This window comes from Martes martes, assembly GCF_963455335.1.
Source record: "Martes martes genome assembly, chromosome: 4".
Taxonomy (NCBI): domain Eukaryota; kingdom Metazoa; phylum Chordata; class Mammalia; order Carnivora; family Mustelidae; genus Martes; species Martes martes.
Genome location: NC_137891.1, coordinates 184,293,934 through 184,317,511, shown reverse-complemented (window position 1 = coordinate 184,317,511; position 23,578 = coordinate 184,293,934). Strand labels below are relative to the sequence as shown.

The following is a 23,578-nucleotide window of genomic DNA, read 5'->3' as shown; positions in this document are numbered from 1 at the left end:
TGGAAGAAACACTGGCTGTCTGTTCCTGCAGCCGCAGAAGTTTGAGCATTCCACCGGTGGTAACCACCCTTTCCCTGTTGACCAAGACCTGCTTCTGCTCCTTTGGAGCTGGTGCCGTCCCCTCTCTCTGCGCTACTGAGGGTTCCAGCGGTCGTCTGCCTCCTTTCTCCTTTGTCACCACTGCTTTGTAACATCTAGTAAGAGTTTCCCCGGCTGGCTGGCTCCGTTGGGAGATCATGTAACCCTTGATGTGTAGGTTCTGAGTTCAGGCCCCACCTTCAGTATAGAAATTACTTTAAAAAAAAAAAAAAAAGGTTTTTTTTCTTCCCAGCCTACCGATTTCCTCTTAAAGCTAAAGCAAGTAGACAAGCACTTGAAGTTTCGTTAACATCCTCGCTTTGGCAACAGCAGAGGGAATACTCCTGGGTAAAAAGCCTCTTCTTCATTCCCCAGTCCTCTTTCATTCCTTAGTCCTGGTAGGGAGGACCTCCCTCCCTGGTAGAGAGGGCCATTCAGGTACAAATGATGAGTCACATGTGTACGGGACACGACCTCATTCAGTGTCTTGCACATATCAGGCTTAGTTGAAGATAATTCTGCATTTCTTAAAATAACAGTAAAGTATCTCTTTTCACCCATTTCTTTCTTCTTTTTTTTTTTTTTTTTAAAGATTTTATTTATTTGTCAGAGAGAGAGAGAGAGCACAAGCAGGCAGAGTGGCAGTCAGAGGCGGAGAGAGAAGCAGGCTCCCCGCCAAGCAAGGAGCCCGATACGGGGCTCGATCCCAGGACCCTGGAATCATGACCTGAGCTGAAGGCAGTGGCTTAACCGACTGAGCCACCCAGGCGTCCCGTTTCTTTCTTTTTAAATTTATTTTTTAAGATGAGAATACCCAGTGCTTATAACATAGTTACAGAGAACTACGCTAACCTACAAATCCTTTTTCATCTCCCCATGAGCTGGTGTGTGAAATCAGCGCTATGAAATTCTCTGAGAATGTAAATTGGTAAAACCTTTTTTTTTTTAAAGATATTATTTATTATTTGACAGAGACAGCGAAAGAGGGAACACAAGCAGGGGGAGTGGGAGAGGGAGAAGCAGGCCTCCCACCTAGCAGGAAGCCCAGTGCAGGCCTCAATCCCAGGGTCCTGGGATCATGACCTGAGCCGAAGGCAGATGCTTAACCAACTGAGCCACCCAGGGGCCTGGTAAAACCCTTCTGAAGGGCAGTTTGGCAGTCCACACCAAAAGCCCTCAAAGTGTTTATATCCTATGTATCAATCAAGGTCCATTAAGAGAAACAGACAGTTGGTCCTTGAACAGCGTAGGAGTTAGAGACCCCCTCCACCCCGGGCAGCCAAAAATCCACTTTCACCTTTTGACTCCCCCAGATTTATTAACAGCCTGTTCTTGACCAGAATGTTAAATTTGCTATGTAGCGCCTTATCGGTAACATCAGCCGTCAGTTAACACATCTCTTGTACGTTACGTGTATTACACACTATATTCTTAAGAGAAAGTAAGCTAGAGGAAGGAAAATGTTACGAAGAAAATCTTAAGGAAGAGGGACACCTGGGTGGCTCAGTCAGTTAAGCATCTGCCTTCAGCTTAGGTCATGATTCCAGGGTCCTGGGATGGAGCCCCACGTCAGGCTCCCTGCTCACCAGGAGATCTGCTTCTCCCTCTCCCTCTGCCCCTACTCGTGCTCACTTGCTCGCTCTCAAATAAATAAAAATAAAATCTTAAAAAAAAAATAAGGAAGAGTAAATACATTTATGGTCCTGTGTATATATTTATTGAAAAAAATGTGTAAGTGGCCCCACGGAGTTCAGGCCTGTGTTGTTCAAGGAGCAGCCGTATAAAGAACTAGTCAAGTAGATATTGGAGGACAGAAAGGCAAACGAGAGCTTTGGCGTGAGGCAGGTTACGGGTTCAGGAAGCAGCCATCATCTGTCTCCAGAGCTGGGGGAACCCAAGGAAGAGGCTGGAGTTAGCAAACTAGCTCGAATGAGGACCAGGACAGAACGGGGACCTAGGTCTCCGAGGGAGACGCTCCGAGACGCTGGCCATCCGGTGTCTCCCAGGAGCGCAGGCTTAACTAGTTCTGCCACGGTGGACCTGAGCTGGAAACTCGAAGTGGCTGGTGCCGCGGGGAGAAAGAACCACTGTTGCTGACAGGAGCAGCCAGCCTGTGGCCAGGGACCAGGTCCCTGCCTGCCTGTAGTTTTCCAGTTCTCCTGCAGCGCCCCCTATTGGCGAAACCAACGGAGGGCCTGCTGGCAAAGGGAAACCTGCAGAGCCCCGGCCCCAGCCTGGCAAAGCCGAGTATAAAGGGCGGATTGGCGGCCGAGAGACAGCAGCTAAATAAACAGCTCACCCTTTTGCATGCAAACTTAATTTCTAGTCATCTGTTCTGTGGGGATAATTACGAATGTGTGTGCGTGTTTACAGTGATACTGCAGCAGCATTTATAATGCAGTGCAGTGAAAATGCTAAAAACAGCCTAAATTTCTTCCAGCTGTGGATGAATTAAGTAAATTACAGTTTATCCATAAAGTGGGTCTATATGAGCTGTGAAGAATAATGTTATTTACATTAAATGGTTAAGTCATCAGAAGTAAAATGCCTAGTAATGAACCAGTATATACAGTAGGACCTCGTGTTGGTAGACATCTGTACGATAGAACATATACCACAATAGTAACAGAGAGATGGTTAGTTTTGAATGGTAGAACTGTGAATGGATTTATTTCTTTTCCTTTTTAAAAAATTATCTAACTGGGTCACCTGGGTGGCTCAGTCAGTTGAGTGTCTGTCTCCGGCTCAGGTCATGATCCCAGGGTCCTGGGATCGAGTTCCGTATCAGAGGACTGGGGAGCCTGCTTTTCCCTCTGCCTCTCTCTCTGTCTCTCATGAATAAATAAACTCTAAAAAAAAAAAATTATTTGAACTGAATTACTCTGCAGTAAACATGTATTGTTAGTATTAAAAGCATAAAGTGTTTAGTTAAATGTACTTTTTTTAAGATTGTATTTATTTATTTGACAGACAGAGATCACAAGCAGGCAGAGAGGCAGGCAGAGAGAGAGAAGGGGAAACAGGCTCCCTGCTGAGCGGAGAACCCGATGTGGGGCTCGATCCCACAATCCTGGGATCATGACCTGAGCTGAAAGCAGAGGCTTTAACCCACTGAGCCACCAGGTGCCCCTAGTTAAATGTATTTTAACCTCAGTAAGTGCCCTGGGCCTGTCACTTTATTCCATGCTTGGAATAAAGCATGAGGGTGTTCCCCTTTGCCACCAAGCGGTGTACCCTCTGGCCCTGGACCACGTCTGCAGTCCTAGAGAGATGATACCCATACTAATAATAGCCACCACTTATTGAATCCTCACTAATCCTTTCTCTTAATCGGCACAGCCATCATCAAGATGGGTGCTATAAATATCTCCCGTTTTCCAAATGAGGAACCTGAAGCTTAGAAAGGCCCAGAAGCTTGCTGAAGGTCAACAGCTAGTGCGTGGCAGCAACTTCAGCAGGTGGGCCTTAGCGCAGGTGTTCCTGACTGATGCACTGTTACTGCTGTGGTAACAGGGGACCAGTCCCCAGAGAGCCCTCCAGTGGGACAATACAGCCCCCCCACTCATGCATCAACCCCATAATAAGTCCTGCTGAGGGGCGTCTGGGTGCCTCAGTGGGTTAAGCTTCTGCCTTCGGCTCGTGTCATGATCTCAGGGTCCTGGGATCGAGCCCCGAATCGGGCTCTCTGCTCAGCGGTGAGCCTGCTCCCTCCACCCCTCTCTGCCTGCCTCTCTGCCTGCTTGTGATCTCTGTCTGTCAAATAAATAAATAAAATATGAAAAAAAAAAAAAAAGAAGTCCTGCTGATTGAAGTCCAGAGTCTCAGACGTGAACTGGAGATGGGCATATGGAACAGTCTCCTCTTTTCTACTCCCAGAGAAGATCCTAGCTTTGGGAATACTTAAGATCAAATTTTTGTTTCAAAAATAAAATTAAGTTCCAAAATCAGAGTACTTTATTTATACCAGCAGTCAGTTCCTTAAGGAACAGCTTTCCCAACCTGGCTACTCAGAACTTAGAAGAACACTGATAACTAAGGCTTACTGCCGGACTATTCTCTTCCTCGGGCAGATCTGAATCAACAAAGCCTGCATTAACCCAAGTAGATCGAGTCTCTAACTCTGCAAATACTTAACGACACCGCTACTATGTGTCAACTCTGGTTTTGATGCTAAGGTGGTGCAGATGGCTCATGAGCCACCTGTTCTAGTTGAGAAACAGACATGCAACCAATAAATAACACTTTCAGACGGTGGGTGTGGGAGGGGCACGATGCTACTTTAAGGAGCGCAGTCAGGGGGCACCTGGATGGCTCAGAGGATTAAGCCTCTGCCTTTCGGCTCAGGTCATGATCTCAGGGTCCTGGGATCGAGCCCCGCATCGGGCTCTCTGCTTAGCGGGGAGCCTGCTTCCCCCTCTCTCTCTGCCTACTTGTGATCTCTCTCTCTCTGTCAAATAAATAAATAAAATTTAAAAAAAAAAAAAAGGGAGCACAGTCAGGGAAGGTCTCTGAGACGGTGACTTTGGAGTAACATGAGACGAAAGGGTGAATCATATGACGATCTGAGCCACAGCATGGCAGGCAACCGGGACAGCAAGTGTAAAGGCCTTGAGGCCTGGGCAGTTTAGTGAAATTGAACAAGAAGACCTACAGGAGGGAGGACAGTGAGCAGTGGGGCACGAGGCCCCCCAAGATCTAGTTCATTTCAGGCCGCCTAGAACTCGGACTTAGGAAGTAGAACTCAGGCTGCCACAGTTTCAAAGGAGCATGAGGAGTGAAGTTTTTTAAATGTTGGCAGTACTTGGCTTCTGCTGTGCCCAGGAAGTGGTAGAGGTATTATGGGCAATATTGAGGGTATGAGAGGCTCTATCAGCCTCCCAGCGTCTTTCTCAAGTAGACTCTGTTTGTATCGGCTCTCCACACTTTAGTTCACACTTTTTTAAATTAAAGATATTTTTATTTGAGAGAGTGAAAGACCACACAGGAGCAGGGAGAGAATCTTGAAGCAGACTCCCCACTGAGCGCAGAGCCTGATGGCAGGGCTCAGTCTCACCACCCGAGAGACTACGACCTGAGCCGAAACTAAGAGTCAGACGCTTAACTGACTGGGCCTCCCAGACACCCCAGTTCACACTTTTTCCCCGCAGTTAACAAAATGACACTTAGTTCATTGTAAAGAAAGCTTGACCTAATGAATATGCATATGTGCTTTTAGGTCTTTGTATGATAGGTGTTAATTATCTTATGCCTCTCATTTTTAAATAACCTTTCTTGTCACCAAAAAAATATGTTCATTGCAAAATATAGGAAATACCAAGAAGAAAAAAGAAATTATTGATAGTCTCTGCACTCAGAATCTCTGTTAACATTTTGGTCTGTTTTCTTTTGCAGCCAGTATGTATGTGTATGTGTGTGTATATATATATGTGTGTGTGTATGTATGTATATGGTGGGGGGGGGTTAAATATGATCGGCCCCATTCAGTAACCTGTGTTTTTCACTTCCTATATGACAAATATTTTTTCATGTTCTCCATTGGGCATTTGCATTTATGTTTTCTCTCTAATACAAATAGTAGTGTAGAGAGTATCCTGGGAGATCAGTCTTCGAACCTGCCTGCATGCGTTTACTGGAATAGAATTGGTGGGTCAGAGAGGGAGGCTCGTTGGTGGTTTGTGATCCAAATTGTCACATTGCCTTCAAGAGGTTGTGTCCCTGTTCATTTTCATGAGCAGTCAGAAGGTACCTCTCACCCAGATTCTCACACGCGGTTTGGTCATTTTTGTAAGACCTGCGAAGTAAAAATGGTATCTTATTTTAATTTACATTTTTATCTTTTTCTTGAGCCTTATTGTCTTTATTTGGCAGCTTTCCCTCTTTTTATTTTTTATTTTTTTTAAATTTTTTAAGATTTTATTTATTTGACAAAGAGAGAGAGATCACAAGTAGGCAGAGAGGCAGGCAGAGAGAGAGGAAGGGAAGCAGGCTCCCCGCTGAGCAGAGAGCCCAATGCGGAGCTCGATCCCAGAACCCCGAGACCACGACCTGGGCTGAATGCAGAGGCTTCAACCCGCTGAGCCACCCAGGCACCCCTCCCTCTTTTTAAAACTTGTCGTAAACTCAGGAACTTCTCATGCTTCAGCCCTTTGTCTTTCAGATACCTAAGTCTAACCTTTGTTCCATTTTAATTAGCAGGACGTGAATGTCGGTGATCAGTAAATTAGTGATGAGCACATGGGATTTTACTGAGCTTGTCTCTATTTTGGTACATGTTCGAAAATGTTAATTATACAAAAGTATTTAAAATAATACAGGCATATTTCAGAGATATTGCAGATGCAGACCCAGACCTCTGTAATAAAGCAAATACAAGAATAAAAGAAGTCAGATGGATTCTTTTCTTTCCCAGTGCATACGAAAGTTACACTTACACTATACTGTGGTCTGTTAAGTGTACATTATCATTCTGTCCAAAATAACGATGTATATATCTTATTTTGAAAGTATTTTATTGGGGCACCTGGGTGGCTCAGTCAATTAAGCATCTGCCTTCGGCTCAGGTCATGGTACTAGGGTCCCGGGATCGAGCCCCGTGTCAGGCTACCCACTCATCGGGGAGGCTGCTTCCCCCTCTCCCTCTGCCCCTCCCCTCGGTCATGCTCCCTCACTTGCTCACTCTCAAGTAAATAAAATCTTTTAAATAAATATTTTATTGCTGCGTCATCTGAGCTTTTAGCGAGTCATAATCACTGATCACAGATCACCATAACAAATAAAATGATAATGAGCAAGTTTCAGATATTGCAGGGATTACCAAGATGTGACCCAGAGACACGAAGTGAGCAAGCGCTGTTGGAAAAATGGGGCTGATAGACTTGCTTGAAGCAAGGTTGCCACAAACCTTTAATTCGTAGAAAAAAAAAAAAAAGAAAAGAAAAATCGACTTACGAAACGCAATAAAATGAGGTAGGCCGGTAGTCACATTTAATAGGTAGGTGACCCTTAAGAAAATTCCACCCGGTTTTTTTTTCCTGGTCATTGATTGGTGGGCGCTGTGCCAGGGATGCTAAGCTGCTTTGCGAGCCCAATTCATCTGGTGTCGTGCCATTGCGAGACCTTCACCGTGAAGCCTGTGTCTCCAGAACCGCCTCCTCATTTCTGTCCTGCCTTTTGTGTGAGAGATAGGTGCACAGTCTTATCACATCCCTGCATTTACAGATTTGCATGCACTCGGTAACATCCCGGGCGCAGCGACTGCTTTTGGAAAGGTAGATGGTCCCCATGCTTCAGTCCCTCTCTCTCTCTTCTCTAGACGTTGAGCACACCGGAGCCACCAGTGAGTTCTACGACAAGTTCACCATCCGCTATCACATTAGCACCATTTTTAAAAGCCTTTGGCAAAACATAGCTCACCATGGCACCTTCATGGAGGAGTTCAAGTGAGTATTGTGCGCCCGATGTCACCGCTTGTCCCTTGCGAATCACGGGTAGGGTGACTCCTTAAATCTTTCCAAGCTGGTTGTTCTGGACCGTTGGCTTGGTTTCAGCCTCCTTTAAGTTTTCTAGATCATTCTGCTACATGTGAGCAGGGTTAACTAAATGTCTGTGCTTGCAAGATATCGCCGAGCTTTAGAGCTGTCAAGACACTTTGGGGATGGTATGTATACATAAAGAGTCTATAAATATTCTGAGATGATCCATGAAGTGTTTTTTGGTGTTTCTGGGGTTACAGTGTTAAGTGAAGTTGTCAGAAGACTGGAATGAGATCGTAGAGTGTTCTGGAATATGATGTCAAGCTTTAGATGTGAAATGTTAGGAAGACTTTCGATTTGGAAGGAAGGTTGGGGTTATTTCAAATGTCATTCTTTGTAATAAGGCCTTAAACCTTGATTAAGGATTTTTTATTACCTACCTGAAATTTTAGTGGCTCCTTAAATCTGGACATTAGTCATTTCACCTAAGTTACCGTAAAAAGAAAGATGCTTTTAAAAAGAAGGGAGATGAAAACGTTGAACTCTTGAATTGTTCTTCAGGAGAAATTTTATCCTGTCTGGTTGGATCTTTTGCAATCCCTGCGCAAGTCTCACTGTCACTTGTTAGCTGAGTTACTAGTCAGTACGATTTCGTATTACCAGTGGAGAAACCATTTGTTAGATAGGTCTGTGTAAAGTAAGCTCTTCAAGTTAATTCTCTTTCTGAGAGTTTCTCTTATGGTCAGAATTACGTTCCCACAAACCCTGGCACCAGCTTAGACCACACAGGCCGTTGGCTTGGTCTGCGTGGTGCTGAGTGGGAGTGCTCGCACTGAACTTTGCTTGTTCCTGAAATCCAAGCTTCCCACCCTTGTTCGCAGGAACTTCTCCTCCCCAGGCACGGGCTTCCCGCCCCCTGATTACACAGCAGTAGATCCTAAAGTGTATGGAGCTCCTCTTTGCTCTACTAATCTTGCAGTTACAAAGCCTAATGGTGCGCCAGCATCTGAGTGCGCCAGCGAGCCCTCCACTGTGACAGGAGATGCAGGACAGTTTTATAGGCTGGAGGCTTCAGGTTCTAGAAAGTGAGTTAATATTCTCCTGTATCAATATTGCAGCTTCCAGCTTTCCTTCACTGCGACTTTATAATAAGGAATCACTGTATTGGTAATTCTCTTGTCTCTTCTATGTGGGTAATTGTGCTTTCTTGGTGCGTTTAAACCTATTTTCTAGTCTGGAGGAGTGTCTTTTCTACATAAAGTCATTGAGTCAATGAGCCAGGGACGTGCTGGTAAACCTGCTCTCCGAAGAAGGGGGAGAAATTCAGCATTTGCTGGCTTTCCAGGCTGTACATACTCGCACTGGTGCCAGATTTAAGCTCTCATGGAAATCTCACAGAATCGTGAAGTACTAGCAACTGGCTCTCCTGACCAGGCAAGGTCCCCCCAGTGCACCGCTGCAGTGAGCGTCTCACAATTAGCTAAAAGGGGTAACAAATCCAAGGAGAGAATTCTCAGACCTTGACCTCCGCCGTACTGGAGTGGTGCCAGGGCCGTGGGCCAGCTTCCGGGGCCACACGGTCCGCACGTTGGGCGGGGCCCGTTTTGTTTGGGGTCTGCCGCTGCCTTTGGCCTCGGGGCGCCGTATGACCGTGTCCAACGTAATTGCCTTTTCAGTTCGGGGAAGCAGTTCGTCCGCTACATAAACATGCTGATAAATGACACGACGTTTCTGCTCGATGAAAGTCTGGAGTCTCTGAAGCGAATCCACGAAGTGCAGGAAGAGATGAAGAACAAAGACCAGTGGGACCAGCTGCCCCGGGTGAGGACGCGGGGGGCAGCTGTGGCCGGGGAGCTGCCTCGGGCCCGGGGCAGAGCTCTGCTCCGGGGCCGCACTCGTGGGGCCCTGGTGACATGGATCTGACTTGTCGCTACCTGTCCCCTCCCACCTGTGGGCTTCCGCGAGGTTCCCTCCCAGGGTTGCGGGAGGGGTAAACGTAGACACCTGGTCTAAAGCCAAGAAATGAACTGAGAAGGCTTGTCAAATGCGTCCCCAAAACTTTCTTGCCTCCTTGATTTCAAAGGGCTTTCTTGGAGAAGCGCTTTTGTTGTCCGAACGTGTAGACGTCAATTTCTGAAGGTAGGAAGTGAATCCCTAGGATGCGGTGCCGACCAGGCATTTGATCTGCTCGTGCGATTTCCTTTGGACAACTGTGTGCCTCCCGCGGGAGGTTTTTCCTTCCAGTTGATCTTGGTTTTTGTGTTATTAATGGAAGAGAGGGTCGTCTTGCCAGGTCGCATGAGAAACTCCTGCCGCGCGGGTGACGGCACGCTGACACGCTTTTCTGACATTTACTGCAGCCGTGTAGACGGTTCTCAGATCAGCTCCTGGTGACTTCACACGTTGGTCTGTTCTGTGCCTGGTGTTCTCGGGCTCAGGATCAGAACTGCTTTCCAGAAAGAGTTTTCTTGGAAAAGTAGGGAGGACTGTTTTTTTCTTGACTAGCGATAGCATCCTCAAAACGAACATGCTGTCGAGCTTCTAATGCTTAAGATAAGGTAAGCACATGTGAGAGCACATTTCGGAAAGGTTTTCATTCCCAGTATTCCTGTGGCTTTGATGGGAAGTTTCCATCTTGCTGTAGCTCACATCTTATACCACAGACTAAAACCTCCCGGGGGCTTTGTCCAGGGCCCATGAGTGCTGGATTCCCTGAGTCTGGGCTTCCAACACGGCTGGAACCCCTCCTATCACATTCTTGAGACGACGTGGTCGTTGTTCTCTCTGTCCTTTGTACTGCCCTGGCGCCTGCCTGAGTCCGGCCTACCCTCTACCCTCGTATTTATGTCTAAGCACCCATTAAATTGTTTTGCTACTGTGCCTCCAAAACCTCCCTCCCATGCCTCCCCACGTCCCACAGGCGGGAGGCAGCCCAGGCTCGGTGCTCCGTGGCCCCCCTACATACAGGAGCTCTAAGAGAGCCTTCTAAGCTTACCTTGCATTCCGGTCCGTGGGATCCTGCCTGGACCGGTCCCCAGGCCCTTGCAGAACCGTCTGGGAAACAGATGAGGCCGGTTGGGAGAGCTCCAGGTTTGGAGTCCAGGCTACCTGGCTTTGAAAACGGCCACTGCCGCGCCTGCAGAGTTCTCTGTCCTTGTCCGTGAACCAGAGACGATCCCTGCTTTGCGGAAGAGCAGTGAGGAGGATTGCTGAAGGTCACCACGTAGTTCGGGACCGCGCAGCCCCTGTTTCTCCGTGTGCCTTGAGACGCTCCTGTCCACAGTTCTCTACTCTCCACTTTTCTGTACTGAAATCCTGCCCGTTCTTTGAGTAAGGTCTTGTCTTGATCGTCCCTCAGGGTTGGACTACCCCAGCCAGTGCGGCCGAGGGCCTCACCTTTCTCGGTACCTCTGTACCCTCTTTATGCTGGTCGTGATGCTCGGCTCAGACCAGCTCATGCCAGAGACAGTGGGAGACAGGCCTGTGGCTCGTTACCTTACGCACAGTCAGTGCGCGCTAGCGTTTGCTCACGAGACAACCGAACAATTCCTGTTGACTTCGTGTTCGTGGGTGAGAGACGTCATAGATAATCCTGAATCAGTGCTATTCCCAAAGTCACGTTTGACCTTGACGTCCCTTTCTGCCGTCCACCTCCCTGCCTTGCCTGCCCCTCACCGCCCTGTCCTCCGAACGCTGGAGCATCCCGCTGCTCGGCGCTCCGGCACCCCCCCCCCCCACGCTCGCCGCTGAGTCTGGGGGCTCTCGGCGAGGGTGCTAGTTGGGACTCGGCGGTGGCAGGCGTTCTTTATCCTGAGAGACTGCACCATCCGTGGCAGGACATTTGACATCTTTGGCCAATGAGGTACCCTCCTCCCGAGAGTCATCAGGCAGCCAGAAACACTCCCACACACCTGATGCCCCCGGCTCAAAGTCACTGCGAGGGGATCTCATCCGTTTAACGGTCTGTGTCTTAAAGCTTCCAGAATGTGTCTCCTCAGCTCCTATCTCTCCTGACTCCAGACCTGCCGCACCCACCCGCCGTTGACCTGCCCCTCTGCCCTGTGGTCCAGTGGTGTCCCTTGATGGTGTCCTCCACATCTCCTCGGGTCTGCCCACCTCACTGAGGGACAGGCACACTCTGTGAGATGCTTGGACTCGACACTTTGGAGTCTTCCTGATTCTTCTCCCTCAACGAACGCCTCAAGACTCGATCTTCAGATACCTGTGTCTGACCCCTTGTCCCACAGCCGGCTCTCACCGGGCCTGCTGTAGCCTCTCTGACCGGCCCCTCGGCCTCCACTGCTGTCCGGGTCCATACCGGAGGGATGCTGTTAAAACTTGTCTGTTCATTATCACCACTTGACTCAGAACTTGGCCACGCTTCCCTTCTCACTCAGAGTCCGGTCCCGAATTAGAGCGGGCCCCCGGCCCACCATTTTCCCTGTCACTCCTCCCGAACCACATGGGCCTCCTCGCCCTTCTGCTGACCCGCGTGCTCGTCCCTTGGCTGGGAGCACTGTTGCCCCAGATTTCCGCCGAGTCTCTTACTTCAGACCATCCACCTGCCTGTCCTCTCCTCGGAGGCTGTCCCTGACCACTCTTTCTCTCTTCTTTTCCTGCTTTCTTTTTCTCCGTAGCTGTCAGACTTGTTATGTGTCCCTGTGGGTGTTTGTTGATTGCTTCTCTCCCTGCCTGCGGTCCAGGCTCCATGAGGCCCGCGAGCTCACTGGTCACCTTCCGCGTTCCAGCGTCTGAACGGGGGCCTGGCCTGGACCGGGGCGCAGAGACCATGTGCGGAGGAATGCGTGTGACACGCAGACACACACCGCACTAGTTCTCACCTTGTTCTTGTGTCTTCCTGCTTCGACATGCGTTCTGTAGGTGCATCCCGGGCCAACGGGGCAGCGGGCAGGTTACCCAGCATCGCTGCACAACCTCCCCCACGCAGCCACTCAGACGGCCCTATGCAGGGTGTCAGGGTCCCCATGCAGGGTGTCAGCTGCTCTAGTTACTTTCTGAGCCGGGATATAAGAATTTCCGTCTTTACTGCTGTTTCTGGGGATTTTTTCCATCTCAGAGCCTTCGGCGCTCCCACCTGGCTTTACCCACAAGTCAGACACTCCTTATTATCTTGTTTCCCAGCCCAGGGCAGAATTGGAGGAGGAGGACGGTGCCAGAGGCAAGCATGCTGACGGTTGTCAGGGGAGACAGCCTTGAGAGCACGGCGAGACAAAACTCAAAACCTTAGCACTCTGTAGGCGCTTGGTGTAGAGGCAAAACCTCTGGGCCCCGGTATCCTAGCATGGCACAACTCATGTTTTTAAAATAATAGTGACTGCAAGTTGTTACTCAGGGAGACGGACTATCCTTGATAAGCAACCGTGTGTATCGGGCAGAGGGAAGGTCCACTTACTTCATCCCACACGGAAGCTGAAGGTGACTTCTTTTATCACGGGGGAAACCGGGGCTCGTGTAAGTTGAAACAACGTGCCAGGGTCACCTTACCCAGAGTCCCGAGAGTTCTCATGCTGAAAAGAATAAACCTCAGTTACCTGGAAAATTCTCTGGCTTGGGTTCTTCTCATTCCCGCAGCGTGTGGGCTTTGCCGTGCGCTTGTCCCATTTTCCTTCACACTTGGCGTGCCGGCGAGCTCCCGGCTGGGGCTGACCTTGGCCTGGCCTCTGCTCCGTGTCTCCTAGGATCAGCAGCAGGCCCGTCAGTCCCAGCTGGCTCAGGACGAGCGTGTGTCCCGCTCCTATCTTGCCCTGGCAACGGAAACCGTGGACATGTTCCATATCCTCACGAAGCAGGTCCAGAAGCCGTTCCTCAGGCCGGTGAGTAGAAACTTCGAGGTGTTCATGTTGGGTGTCGGATTCCACGGTCGGGTTCCCGCCCCTGTCGCGAAACGTAGTCGTCGAGAGCCTCAGCGTTTCAACTCCAAGTTGCTAAGTGAAAGCTCGATGCTGATTTTGTTCCCAGTTCTGCTGAGTGCTCTGGCGCTCTGGGGAGAGACCAAAGTCTGCTAACGCTTTCTTCCAAGATAACGTAATTCACTTTCTGCCTACATAGCACATGGGATTATTAATGCCGAAGCTGTGACATATTTTTATCGTTATGGATGCCTGTGTTTTATTTGTAGGAAAAGTAGAAAGTAGCATCCGTTGGAAATTAGAGTATAGGAAGTAGGAATCATTGATAACGGGTAAGAGCTTTGGTTCTCCTGGTAGCTTTGTTATGCTCAAGAAGCCAAAGGGTAATGAGAGCCATGATTAGGGTTTATGACAGATTGAAGGTAGTCAGAATACTTGGCCTTGGTACTATTAGTGAGACCTGGGTCCTGCTTCTGAAATGGAAACCGAGTGTCCTAACTGAAGACCGCTGCTTTGCATTGGCCCCCTGCTCTCCCAGTGCTGCACAGTGTGGATGCTTCATGGTGTGGCCAGGACAAGGGTGGGGAGGAAGGCAAGGAAGGGGCCAGGGAGCTGGTCATTAATTGCCTGGAGATGTGGGGACAGGTTTACAATGGAGCGTCATTTTATTTCTCATTTCCTCCAGCGTCCACGTCCACCATTCTGCCCCACATTCTCACCACACCCTGGCCTGGGTGCCTCTCAGCGATGCGTCTCTCCTCGGTCTATTTTCCATGTCACAGCTCTTCGTGAAAGAGCAGTGGAACGTGAAACCGAACTGAGCTCACTATTGAAAGCGTGCAAAACACCGCAACTAATTTAAACAAGACAGTTCAGACCCTTGCTTCCCTGGGGCTCGCAAATGGAATTTCTTTAAACTTTTCCTACAAAGCCCAGATAGTAAACACTTAGGCGTTGCGGGCCGCACAGTCTGGCACGGCTCCTTAACTTGGCTGTTGTAGCACGAAGGCGGTTACAGACAATGTATATAAACAACTAAGTGTGGCTTTTTCAATAAAACTTTATAAAACCAAGCATCGGGCCAGGTTTGGCCTGCAGGTAACAGTTGGCCAATCCCTGCACTAAAAACGTGTCTTATTTTCTGTTCAGGAATTCCTAATTCAGTGAGTCTTTGGTTATGAGGAAATATAATAAATTATTTGAGATGGAATTGTGGGTGATTTTCCCTCTCATCTGCTTCTCGGTGAATTTGGAGTGAAGTACTTGTTTTTCTCATTGAAAGCATGAATTTAAAGAAAAGGTTGCCTTCTGCTCATATTTATAGATATTCTGCCAACCTGTAACATTATTAAGTGTTAGAATTACTGATGCAGAATAAAGAAAATTTTGAATATAAATGTCCTTCAGTTTTATGACTCACAGAACGTCTCAGGGATTCTTTAAAGATTAATCCAGCCAATTCCACTTCCTCCACTGAAATGGGAGTTTTGGTCCTTCTCACTTGTCTCAACAGCATGAAATGTCCCCTTACCCTGTTGATTCCCTAGGAACTTGGACCCCGATTGGCCGCAATGCTGAACTTTAATCTTCAGCAACTCTGCGGCCCCAAGTGCCGTGACCTAAAAGTTGAAAACCCTGAGAAGTACGGCTTTGAACCAAAGAAGCTGTTGGACCAACTGACGGATATTTACCTGCAGCTGGACTGTGCCCGGTTTGCCAAAGCCATTGCCGACGACCAGGTCAGTGCCCAGGCGAGCGGGCCATTTCGGGGGCAGCCTGGGCCTCAGACTGCCGACCGGGCTGGCCAGAGCTCGTGTCTCTCTGGACTTCCCGGCAGACCCATCTGTCCCAGGGTTTTCCCCACTTGGAATCAGGGAAGGTGATACTTTTCAGCTTGCGGGTTGGCAACTTTTTAGTACATAAATGGGAATAATCACGGCGTGGGCCGGAGGAACTGGTCTGGTATAAATGAAGCTGAATCAGCTCTTTTCCTTTGGGCGTAAAAAGGCCAATTTGGCTCCCAGATCCGTCTGCAGCGGGGTCCTAGGCTGTCCTGCCGCAGGTCTCACGCAAGAGATCCACCCCCTTCCCACCAGGGTCCAGCCTGCTTAGGAGTCCAGGTCCGCTTCCCAAGGGCCCCGCGTGTCGGTGCCGCTGTTACTGTGACTCCCGGTGTCAAGCCTCACGTGGTCTTCCCAGTCTTCTCTCCGCTCCACTCCTCCTGTCCGCTGTGATGACACCCATCCTTTGTCATTTCCACGGCTAGTCCAAGCCCCTCCCCACCCCTGACTTCCAGCGGTCTCATAAAGGGCTCTCCCACCCGCCCTGCGCTTCCGACCTGCATCACGGCAGTGTCCTCAGAGCTGACGCTTATCCGTTGAATACCAAGTTTTAGCCACTTGGCTTGTTTTCGTTGACTTAATCCTCACAAAATCCTCTGGTATAGGTTCTGTTAGGTTCCTCATTTTCACATGAGGAAACTGAGGCACAGAGAGTTGAAGCAACTTGCTCCAGGGGGCACAGGGAGGGTGGGATGGAGGCAGGGTTCATACCCGGGCCGTCTGGCCCCGATAGGGACTCCCCCAGCCTCTCTGCCCTCTACTTAAAATACCCAAAAAGTCCCATGCTCATCTGTCTCTCCATCTTTGTTCACCCCGTCTGTCCAGATATCTCTCACGTTTCAGGTTAACCAGCAGTAGGGGCTCTAGAAGGTTCTTTACCCATCTCTCATCCAAAGGAATGACAGTAAAGTAGAGGAGTTTTAGGTACTATTTTTTAAATAATAGTTTTACTGAGATATAATTCACATATGTGGGTACTTCTGGATCTAAGCAAGAGAGTTGGTCTTGGCAGAGTGCCTACAAGGGGAAACACCACATAGGTCTTAAGTGGGTTTTCCGTAAAAAGTGGTTGTATAGGAGGGGGTTAGGAGTTTGCAGTTACCGTGGGGGGTCGCAAAGATGTTTTTCTCGACTACAGCTCCGTAATACTGCCCATCCTGACCTATGGACGGTAAGTGGCAGTCTGTATTCCGACGGAGAAAGACGAAGATGCGCCCCCATCCGGATGGGGGTGTCTGCTTGGACGGCAGGCCGGCTGCAGCCAGGCTGCGGTAGCCCGGCCAGAGGTCGGGGTGTGAGAAGTCCCCCGAGACTTCCACTCTTTACCATAAAAAGCTTGGAAGAGTCGCGCCGCGGGGCGTTGCTGGTAGGCCTTGCTGTGGCTGCCGGCTCAGGCGTGGGGAGCAGGACCGTCCTGCAGTGTGGATAAGCACAGCACGGCTGTGAGATGGTAAAGGCCCAGTGGGGGACAGCGCCCGGGGATGCCTGTGGGGTGTGGTGGGGCCTGTGGGGGCACCAGGCTTGAGTCGTAGACCGAAGCTTCTGCACCGTGGCCCATAGCTTTTCTTGGATTCCTAAAGAGCCCCGCTCTGCCAGACTCGGAAAGCAAACACGCATGTGCCACTGTCACCTTGAACAGGAAAACGTATTAAGTGTGACGTTTGTTCTGATTGTTGGGCATTTCCCATTTCTAGTGGCTGTCAGCTGATTCGGGCCCTGATGATCATCTCGGAAGAGGGTTTGGGGGGCTGGGGAAGGAAGGTTGGAAGTCCAGAGAGCTCCAGAGGAACAGTAGTGGAATTTTGTTTTCTCCTTTGGGAGCAGTGGTCTTGGTTTGATCTGGGATGTCCGGGAAGACAAAGAAGAAGAAAACGGCAGCCCAGCAGGGGAAGAAAATCAGAAGCTTCTCTTCCGGTCAGCCAAGAGTGGGCTAAAGACAAGGGTCTGGGGGCGCCTGGGTGGCTCAGTGGGTTAAGCCTCTGCTTTCAGCTCGGGTCATGATCCCAGGATCCTGGGATCGAGCCCCGCATCGGGCTCTCTGCTCCGTGGGGAGCCTGCTTCCTCCTCTCTCTCTGCCTGCCTCTCTGCCTACTAGTGATCTCTGTCTGTCAAATAAATAAAATATTTTTAAAAAAACTTAAAAAAAAAAAAAAAGACAAGGGTCTGGAAAAGGGGACGGGACAGGAGGACCGGCATGAAGAGCCGCTGAGCCTTATGCTCACAAACTGGAGGAGAGAGCCCGTCGCCAGAGCAGGACTGGAGAGCAGCTGTCCTAGAGCTGAGGGAGCCCGGGACAGGGGAACCCTAGGGAGACTGTGCGCCCCACTGATGGCCACGCAGGACAGGCTCTCACAGACACTCTGTGGACTGCTGCTGCCGTCCATTAGCACTAGGGTCTGTTCAAAAATGAAGAATAAAGAGGGGCACGTGGGTGGCTCAGTCAAGTGAGCGCGTGACTCTTGAACTGGCTCAAGTCATGATCTCCCAGTCATGAGACGGAGCCCCGTGTTGGGTTCCACACTTGGCGCGGAGTCTCTTTAAGACTCTTCTCCCTTCCCCTCTGCACCTCCCCCTGCTCGCACGCGAGGGCTCTCACTCTAAAATAAATAAATAAAATCTTTAAAAAGTAAAATAAATGAAAATAAAGAATAAAAAGCCCATCTGAAGTCACACTTCTGCTGTCCATCTTTCCTTTTTGGTTTTTTTTTGTTTGTTTCTTTTTTTTAATTGAGGTGAAATTCCCATAACGTTGAAGCGTGCAGTTTGGTGGCATTTAGTGCATTCCCAGTGTTATGCAACCTCCACCTCTCTCTAGTTCTAACAGCTTATCCAAATATCACCCCCAGGAGGAAATGCCACACTCATGAAGCAGGCATCGTCCGTCCCCCGCCCCCATCCCCCCAGCCTTGGGCAGCCACTGAACTGCTTGGTCTCTTCATTTTACCTGATTTGGGATTTACCTATTTGCCTATTCCGGGTATTTCCTGTAAATGGAATAATATAATACATTACCCTTTGTGTCTAGCTGCTTTCATTTAGCATAATGTTTTGAGGTTCATCAGTATACCGTACCTCGTTCCTTTCTTACGGCTGGATGGTCTCTCGTTACGTGGAGCTCCCCTGATGTGTTTCTGTCTTCATCCATCGGTGGACCTTTGAGTCGTTCCCACCTTTTGGCTGTTAGAAATGGTGCTTCACTGAACATTTGTGACCAAGTATTTGTATACCTGTCTTTGATTCTTTGGGCGATCCACGCAGGAGTAGCATTGCTGAATCCTAGCAGTAATACAATGTTGAACTTTTCAAGGACCTGCCCCATTGTCTCCCACAGTGGCTGCACCATTTTCCATTCCCACCAGCAGTGGACAAGGGGTCTCGTTTCAGTTTTTTCGCATCCTCACCAACACTTGTTAGTTTTTCTTTTGGTTGTTGTTTTTTTTTTTTTTTAACAGCCACCCTAGTGGGAATGAAGTGGTACTTCACTGTGGTTCTGATTCACATTTTCATAACGACAAATTTCATGTGCTTCTTGGCCATCTATGTATCTTTTTTGGAGAAATGGCTGTTCAAGCCCTTCACCATTTTTTAAAATGGGTCGTTTAGTATTTCATTGTTGAATTGTAGGAGCTCTTTATATATTCTGGATACAAGACCTTTATCAGATACATGATTTGTAGATATTTCCGTGTTTAATTTTAGGATGATTCTGTTAGATCCTTGAGGACAGGAACAGCATCTTTGCTGCCTCTCTGACCCAACCCACATCAGTCTCGAAGCAGCAGCTCAGTAATGTGCCTTTGCCCCATGCATTGATGCCGTTGCTCTAGGAGGCTGAATGCCACGTCCCCTCATCACAGTTGCCTTTGATTTCTGATACTTGACCTAGAAGTAAGCACGAGTCAGTTGGTTAAAAACTCATCGTCATCGTTTGAGAAATAGGGTAGGTGATGTTTCATGAGGATAGCAAGTGGCGCCTTGTTACAAAGAGAAGTTCAAGGTGAAGTTGTCTCAGTCGCAACGCCCAATCCACAGTACATCCCTGTGCACAGTATTTTAATTTTGGCCTCCCAGCGTCTTCCTATAATCTTTTGGCCACTTACCCCTGTGCCCCTCCCCAAAGGGATGGATGGAGACTGTGGCTTCCTGGCTTATAAGAAGGAGAGATGTCAAGTAAGGTATTTGCTGAATCCGTGTAGTAATTCAGTTTCGGAAAACTATACTGGAGGCTCTCTGAACTTTTCAGGATTGGACAGGATGGCTTTTAGGATTTCTGCCAGGCCGAGGCTAGCGCGTGCCCTTTCCTCTCTCTGCGCGTGGGTGCGTGCAGAGAGAAAGTGAGCATGTACGCTTACTTAGAAACTGAAGTTAAAGAAGAAAGGTCGAGGAATTTCAGCCCCGCGCTCTAAGAGAATACGGGTATTGACATGAATTCACCCCATAGACGTTCGTCTGAATCCTTGGATGGGAAGCACCACTCAGGGGTGACCAGGCCTTCGTTCGGAGTCTCAGGCTCGATCGATCTCCTCCTCTGTTTGCATCACTGTCACTGAATTGACAAGTGGCCAGTGTTTTTGCTATAAATGCAAATTAGGATATGCTGTGATATTTCCGAACGGCAGTGATGTATCTGAATTAGGCACGTGTGAGGTGGATGTTACCACCCCCGTTCTATGCGGAGGAAACCGGGACCCAGAGGGGTTTGCCTGAGACCGCCCAGTGGGTAGACAGTGGAGCCAGAATTCAAGTCCCCGTTCTTCTGGGTCTTCATGGGCACTTGTCCTCCACCAGCCCCCGTGCTCCTCTCAGCAGAGCACCTGACATTTAACAGTGTGGAGCTGAGAGCTCTGGAAGAAAGACTGACCACGAACAGGATAAAGCTCCTTTTGATTACGAACCGTGTTGGGTTGTTTTCACCATGTTGACCTTTAGGGAAAAGAGCTGACACTTGTCACAGGCCACAGTGCCTTTCAAAGCCTCAAACAGATGCGATTTTCATTCTCTTTTTAATATTTAAATTTTAGGGGCGCCTGGGTGGCTCAGTCAGCTCAGTGTCTGACTCTCGATTTCACTGCATCGTGATTTCAGGGCCCTGGGATCGAGTCCTGGGTGGGGCTTCGTGCACGGCAGGGAGTCTGCTTCTCCCTCTGCCTCTGCCCCTCCCCTGCCCATTCATTCTCTCTCTCCCTGTCTCATAAAGAAATTTAAATTTTAAAAGAATGCATGTTCGCTGTAAAAGTAATTCCAGAATTTAAAAATTCCCCTCCTTTGCCTCAACCCTGAAGTCCTCCTCAGCGGTAATGACCTTGTGCGCCCTGGTGTGGCTTATTCTGGTTTGTATTGTATGTGTTTGTAGCCGCGTAAGAGCGTTTAGATACATGGTATCGTCTCAGGGCTTTTTTAGAAAGACACACATGGATCGTGCAATGGATCGGGCATTTTCTGCAGCTTGCATACACTGATGGCTCACGTTGTCTTTCCTCGTTTGGCAGAGATCCTACAGCAAAGAGTTGTTCGAAGAAGTGATCTCGAAGATGCGGAAGGCCGGGATCAAATCGACCATAGCGATCGAGAAGTTTAAGCTCCTGGCCGAGAAGGTGGAGGAGATAGTGGCCAAAAACGCGCGCGCGGAAATCGACTACAGTGACGCCCCCGACGAGTTCAGAGGCAAGTGGGCCGCTCTCCTCGTGCTGAATGTTTGAATTACCTGGAGACACGGAACATGAAGAGACGGCGGTCTGTGCTTTTCACTTTGTATGGTGTGCTGGAGCTACTCCTGGAGACGCAGTGTCTGAAATTACGTTTGTCTACTTTTAGTTCCTGTTATAAATTAAAAGGGGTGGGTCCTTATCTTGATATCAAACCAAGTAACGACCTCGAACGTGCCAAGATCAGCCTTGCCTTTGCAAGAGGGGATTTGCATTTCCAAAGGAGAATCCTGGAAGTTCTGAGATGAACTGAGGGGCTCCGGCCGCTGTCTCTGCTGCAGAGCCCTGGTCCTTTTCCTCTGTTCCTCCCCGTCCCAGCTCTAGCTGGCCAAGGGTGCGTCCCTCCCCCGGAGGCACCATGGGTGTCTTTATCTTATGCCAACGTCTGGCTGCCCTTAGGGGCCTGGTCGGACCAGGGGATTGTTGTGTCTGTGGATCTAGACCTTTCCCCGACAGGAGGGGCTTTGTCTCGTCACCTTCAGTTCTGGGCTCTGAGATGACAGTTCGCTCTGCTCTGTCTCCGCAGACCCTCTGATGGACACCCTGATGACCGACCCCGTGCGGCTGCCCTCCGGCACCATCATGGACCGCTCCATCATCCTGCGGCACTTGCTCAACTCCCCCACGGACCCCTTCAACCGGCAGACGCTGACCGAGAACATGCTGGAACCAGGTAGAGGAGGGCGCAGCCTCGGGCCCCCCGGGCCCGCCCGCATCCAGGCCCTGCCGTGGCGCCCGAGTCCCCTGTCAGAGAGCCCTCAGCAGGGGGCCGATGTACCAAATCCAGAAGCTCCCATAGCTTACGGCACTTCATGGAAAAGACACAAAACATTCTTGGCTCTGATTCACTGGGGGAGGCTGGTCCTTATGTCCCGCTTCTTCCTCGGCCTTCGTGTCAGGGAGGAAGTGAATGGCCTTTTCTCTCCGTTTGTATAGAACTGCGGGCTCCGTCTCCTAGCCGCAGCCCTCCAGCCCGGGGCCATTAATCCTCTCCTTTTCTTTCCCAGTGCCAGAACTGAAAGAACAGATTCACGCCTGGATGAGAGAGAAACAAAACAGTGATCACTAAACTGTCCCCCGTGCCCACCCTCCGCGAGACACAGCCAAGGCCGGCCCGGCAGGCGGGAGCGGGGGGTCCGCGGTGGAGACGCCCTTCCGATGCTATTCAGCCCCGCCGGGCAGGAGACGCCGAGAGCCCCCACCCCCGCCCCCCCCTGGAGTGACCAGACGGTGGAGACCTACGAGGACGTGGATGGCAAGAGGAACCCCATTCCTGTACATATATTTAAGTGACACACATGGTCAAAAGCTTGAGGGACACACTTTATGATTGCTTGTGTAATAAAGCTCGTCTTCCTATGTCACCATTTGGGGCTTTTGCAACGGAAGTCTTTTAGCGATTGATGACAAGTGGGTCTGGGCAGCATCCCAAGTTCATCTCCCCCCACCCCCACCCCAAACCCAATATCCGTTGATTTGATTGTGATTAGAGAACCTTGGACATTTTGCTGCTAAAGAATCCTTCCCCCTCCTCCTCCCTTCCTGACCCGACTTGCACTGCTGTGGATTTTTTTAAGAGAAGCAAAAACAAAAATATACTCCTTCCCCCCCGGCCCTCCAGACATATACTCTGTGAGAGAACCGTGCCTGCGACAAAGTGTTAATCCTGGGATCGTATTTTTATATCATATTCACATATTTGTTTTTTTTAATTGGTGTTAGATGACATGATTAATAAAAAAGGCAAGATATTTTCAGAATTCGAATTTCAGTTTTTATTTTTTTTTTCTTTTGAAATGTCCCTTTAAAGTTTTTTCATTCTAAACAAAATGAAGAGAACCTGTTGCTCTGGTCCTTGGCATGGGCCTCTCGGAGGAGCCCGAGGAGCAGCTGCAGGGCGGGAAAAAGTATTCACGTATATCAGGATTTTTACAGGACTTACGGTTTTGGGGGGAGGCGCACGCCGGGCAGGGTGGGGGGGGCGGCAGTTCAAAACCATTACAGTTATCCTAGGAGAGAAAAGAAATTCCTCAACTCCGGAGTCTGTGAGTTCGAGGCAGGGGGTCATCTAGAAGACGCATCCTTTGGGGCTTGCCCTTCCCAAAGCAAAAATGGGGCACAGGAAACGGGGACGCGTGTCTCCCCGTAAACACACACACACAGACGCACCCCCACACGCACAGAACCATAGGACTTTCTGTATTCCCGCTCCCGACGTCAACATACTTGAATTCTCGCATTTCCCGTGGGGTAAAAAAGGATCTGAAACCATAAAGTGTTTTGAGGAAATTAAGCTGCGAGAACAGACTTTCTTTTTTTTCCTCCTTCCTCCCCCTCCACAGACAATGTCCTCTGTTCGATTCCTAACGCAAACTACAATAAACGGTGATACGCATTCAGAAGGAACCTTCTTTGAGTCTCTTCTTTTTGTGGAAAGCAGCGGGGGGGGGGGGGGGGGTGAGGAACCAGAGCCAAGCGAGTCTGCCCGTGGTGAATCCCGTCTGCGGCCAATGAAGAGTCGCTGTTTTTAAAATAAAACTTTCTCGCGTTTGTATCAGTCTCGGTTCTCATTTCGCCGATTTGCGTGTGCGAGGGGCGGAGCTGCGTCGCGT

At 49.5% G+C, this 23,578-nt stretch overlaps 1 protein-coding gene across 2 annotated transcripts in view; it reads left to right on the top strand.

The window, feature by feature from the left end:
• The window catches only part of UBE4B (ubiquitination factor E4B), a 123,528-nt gene extending 100,160 nt beyond the window's left edge, over positions 1-23,368 (top strand). For both annotated transcript variants that reach the window (XM_080801988.1, XM_080801987.1), the window contains 7 exons: positions 7,391-7,517; positions 9,227-9,371; positions 13,250-13,384; positions 14,968-15,159; positions 20,751-20,925; positions 21,493-21,639; positions 21,974-23,368. In XM_080801988.1, coding sequence (XP_080658114.1) covers positions 7,391-7,517; positions 9,227-9,371; positions 13,250-13,384; positions 14,968-15,159; positions 20,751-20,925; positions 21,493-21,639; positions 21,974-22,035 — 983 coding nt within the window. In that variant the 3' untranslated portion in view covers positions 22,036-23,368. The remainder of the gene's footprint in view (positions 1-7,390; positions 7,518-9,226; positions 9,372-13,249; positions 13,385-14,967; positions 15,160-20,750; positions 20,926-21,492; positions 21,640-21,973) is intronic.
• The last annotated feature ends 210 nt before the right edge of the window (positions 23,369-23,578 follow it).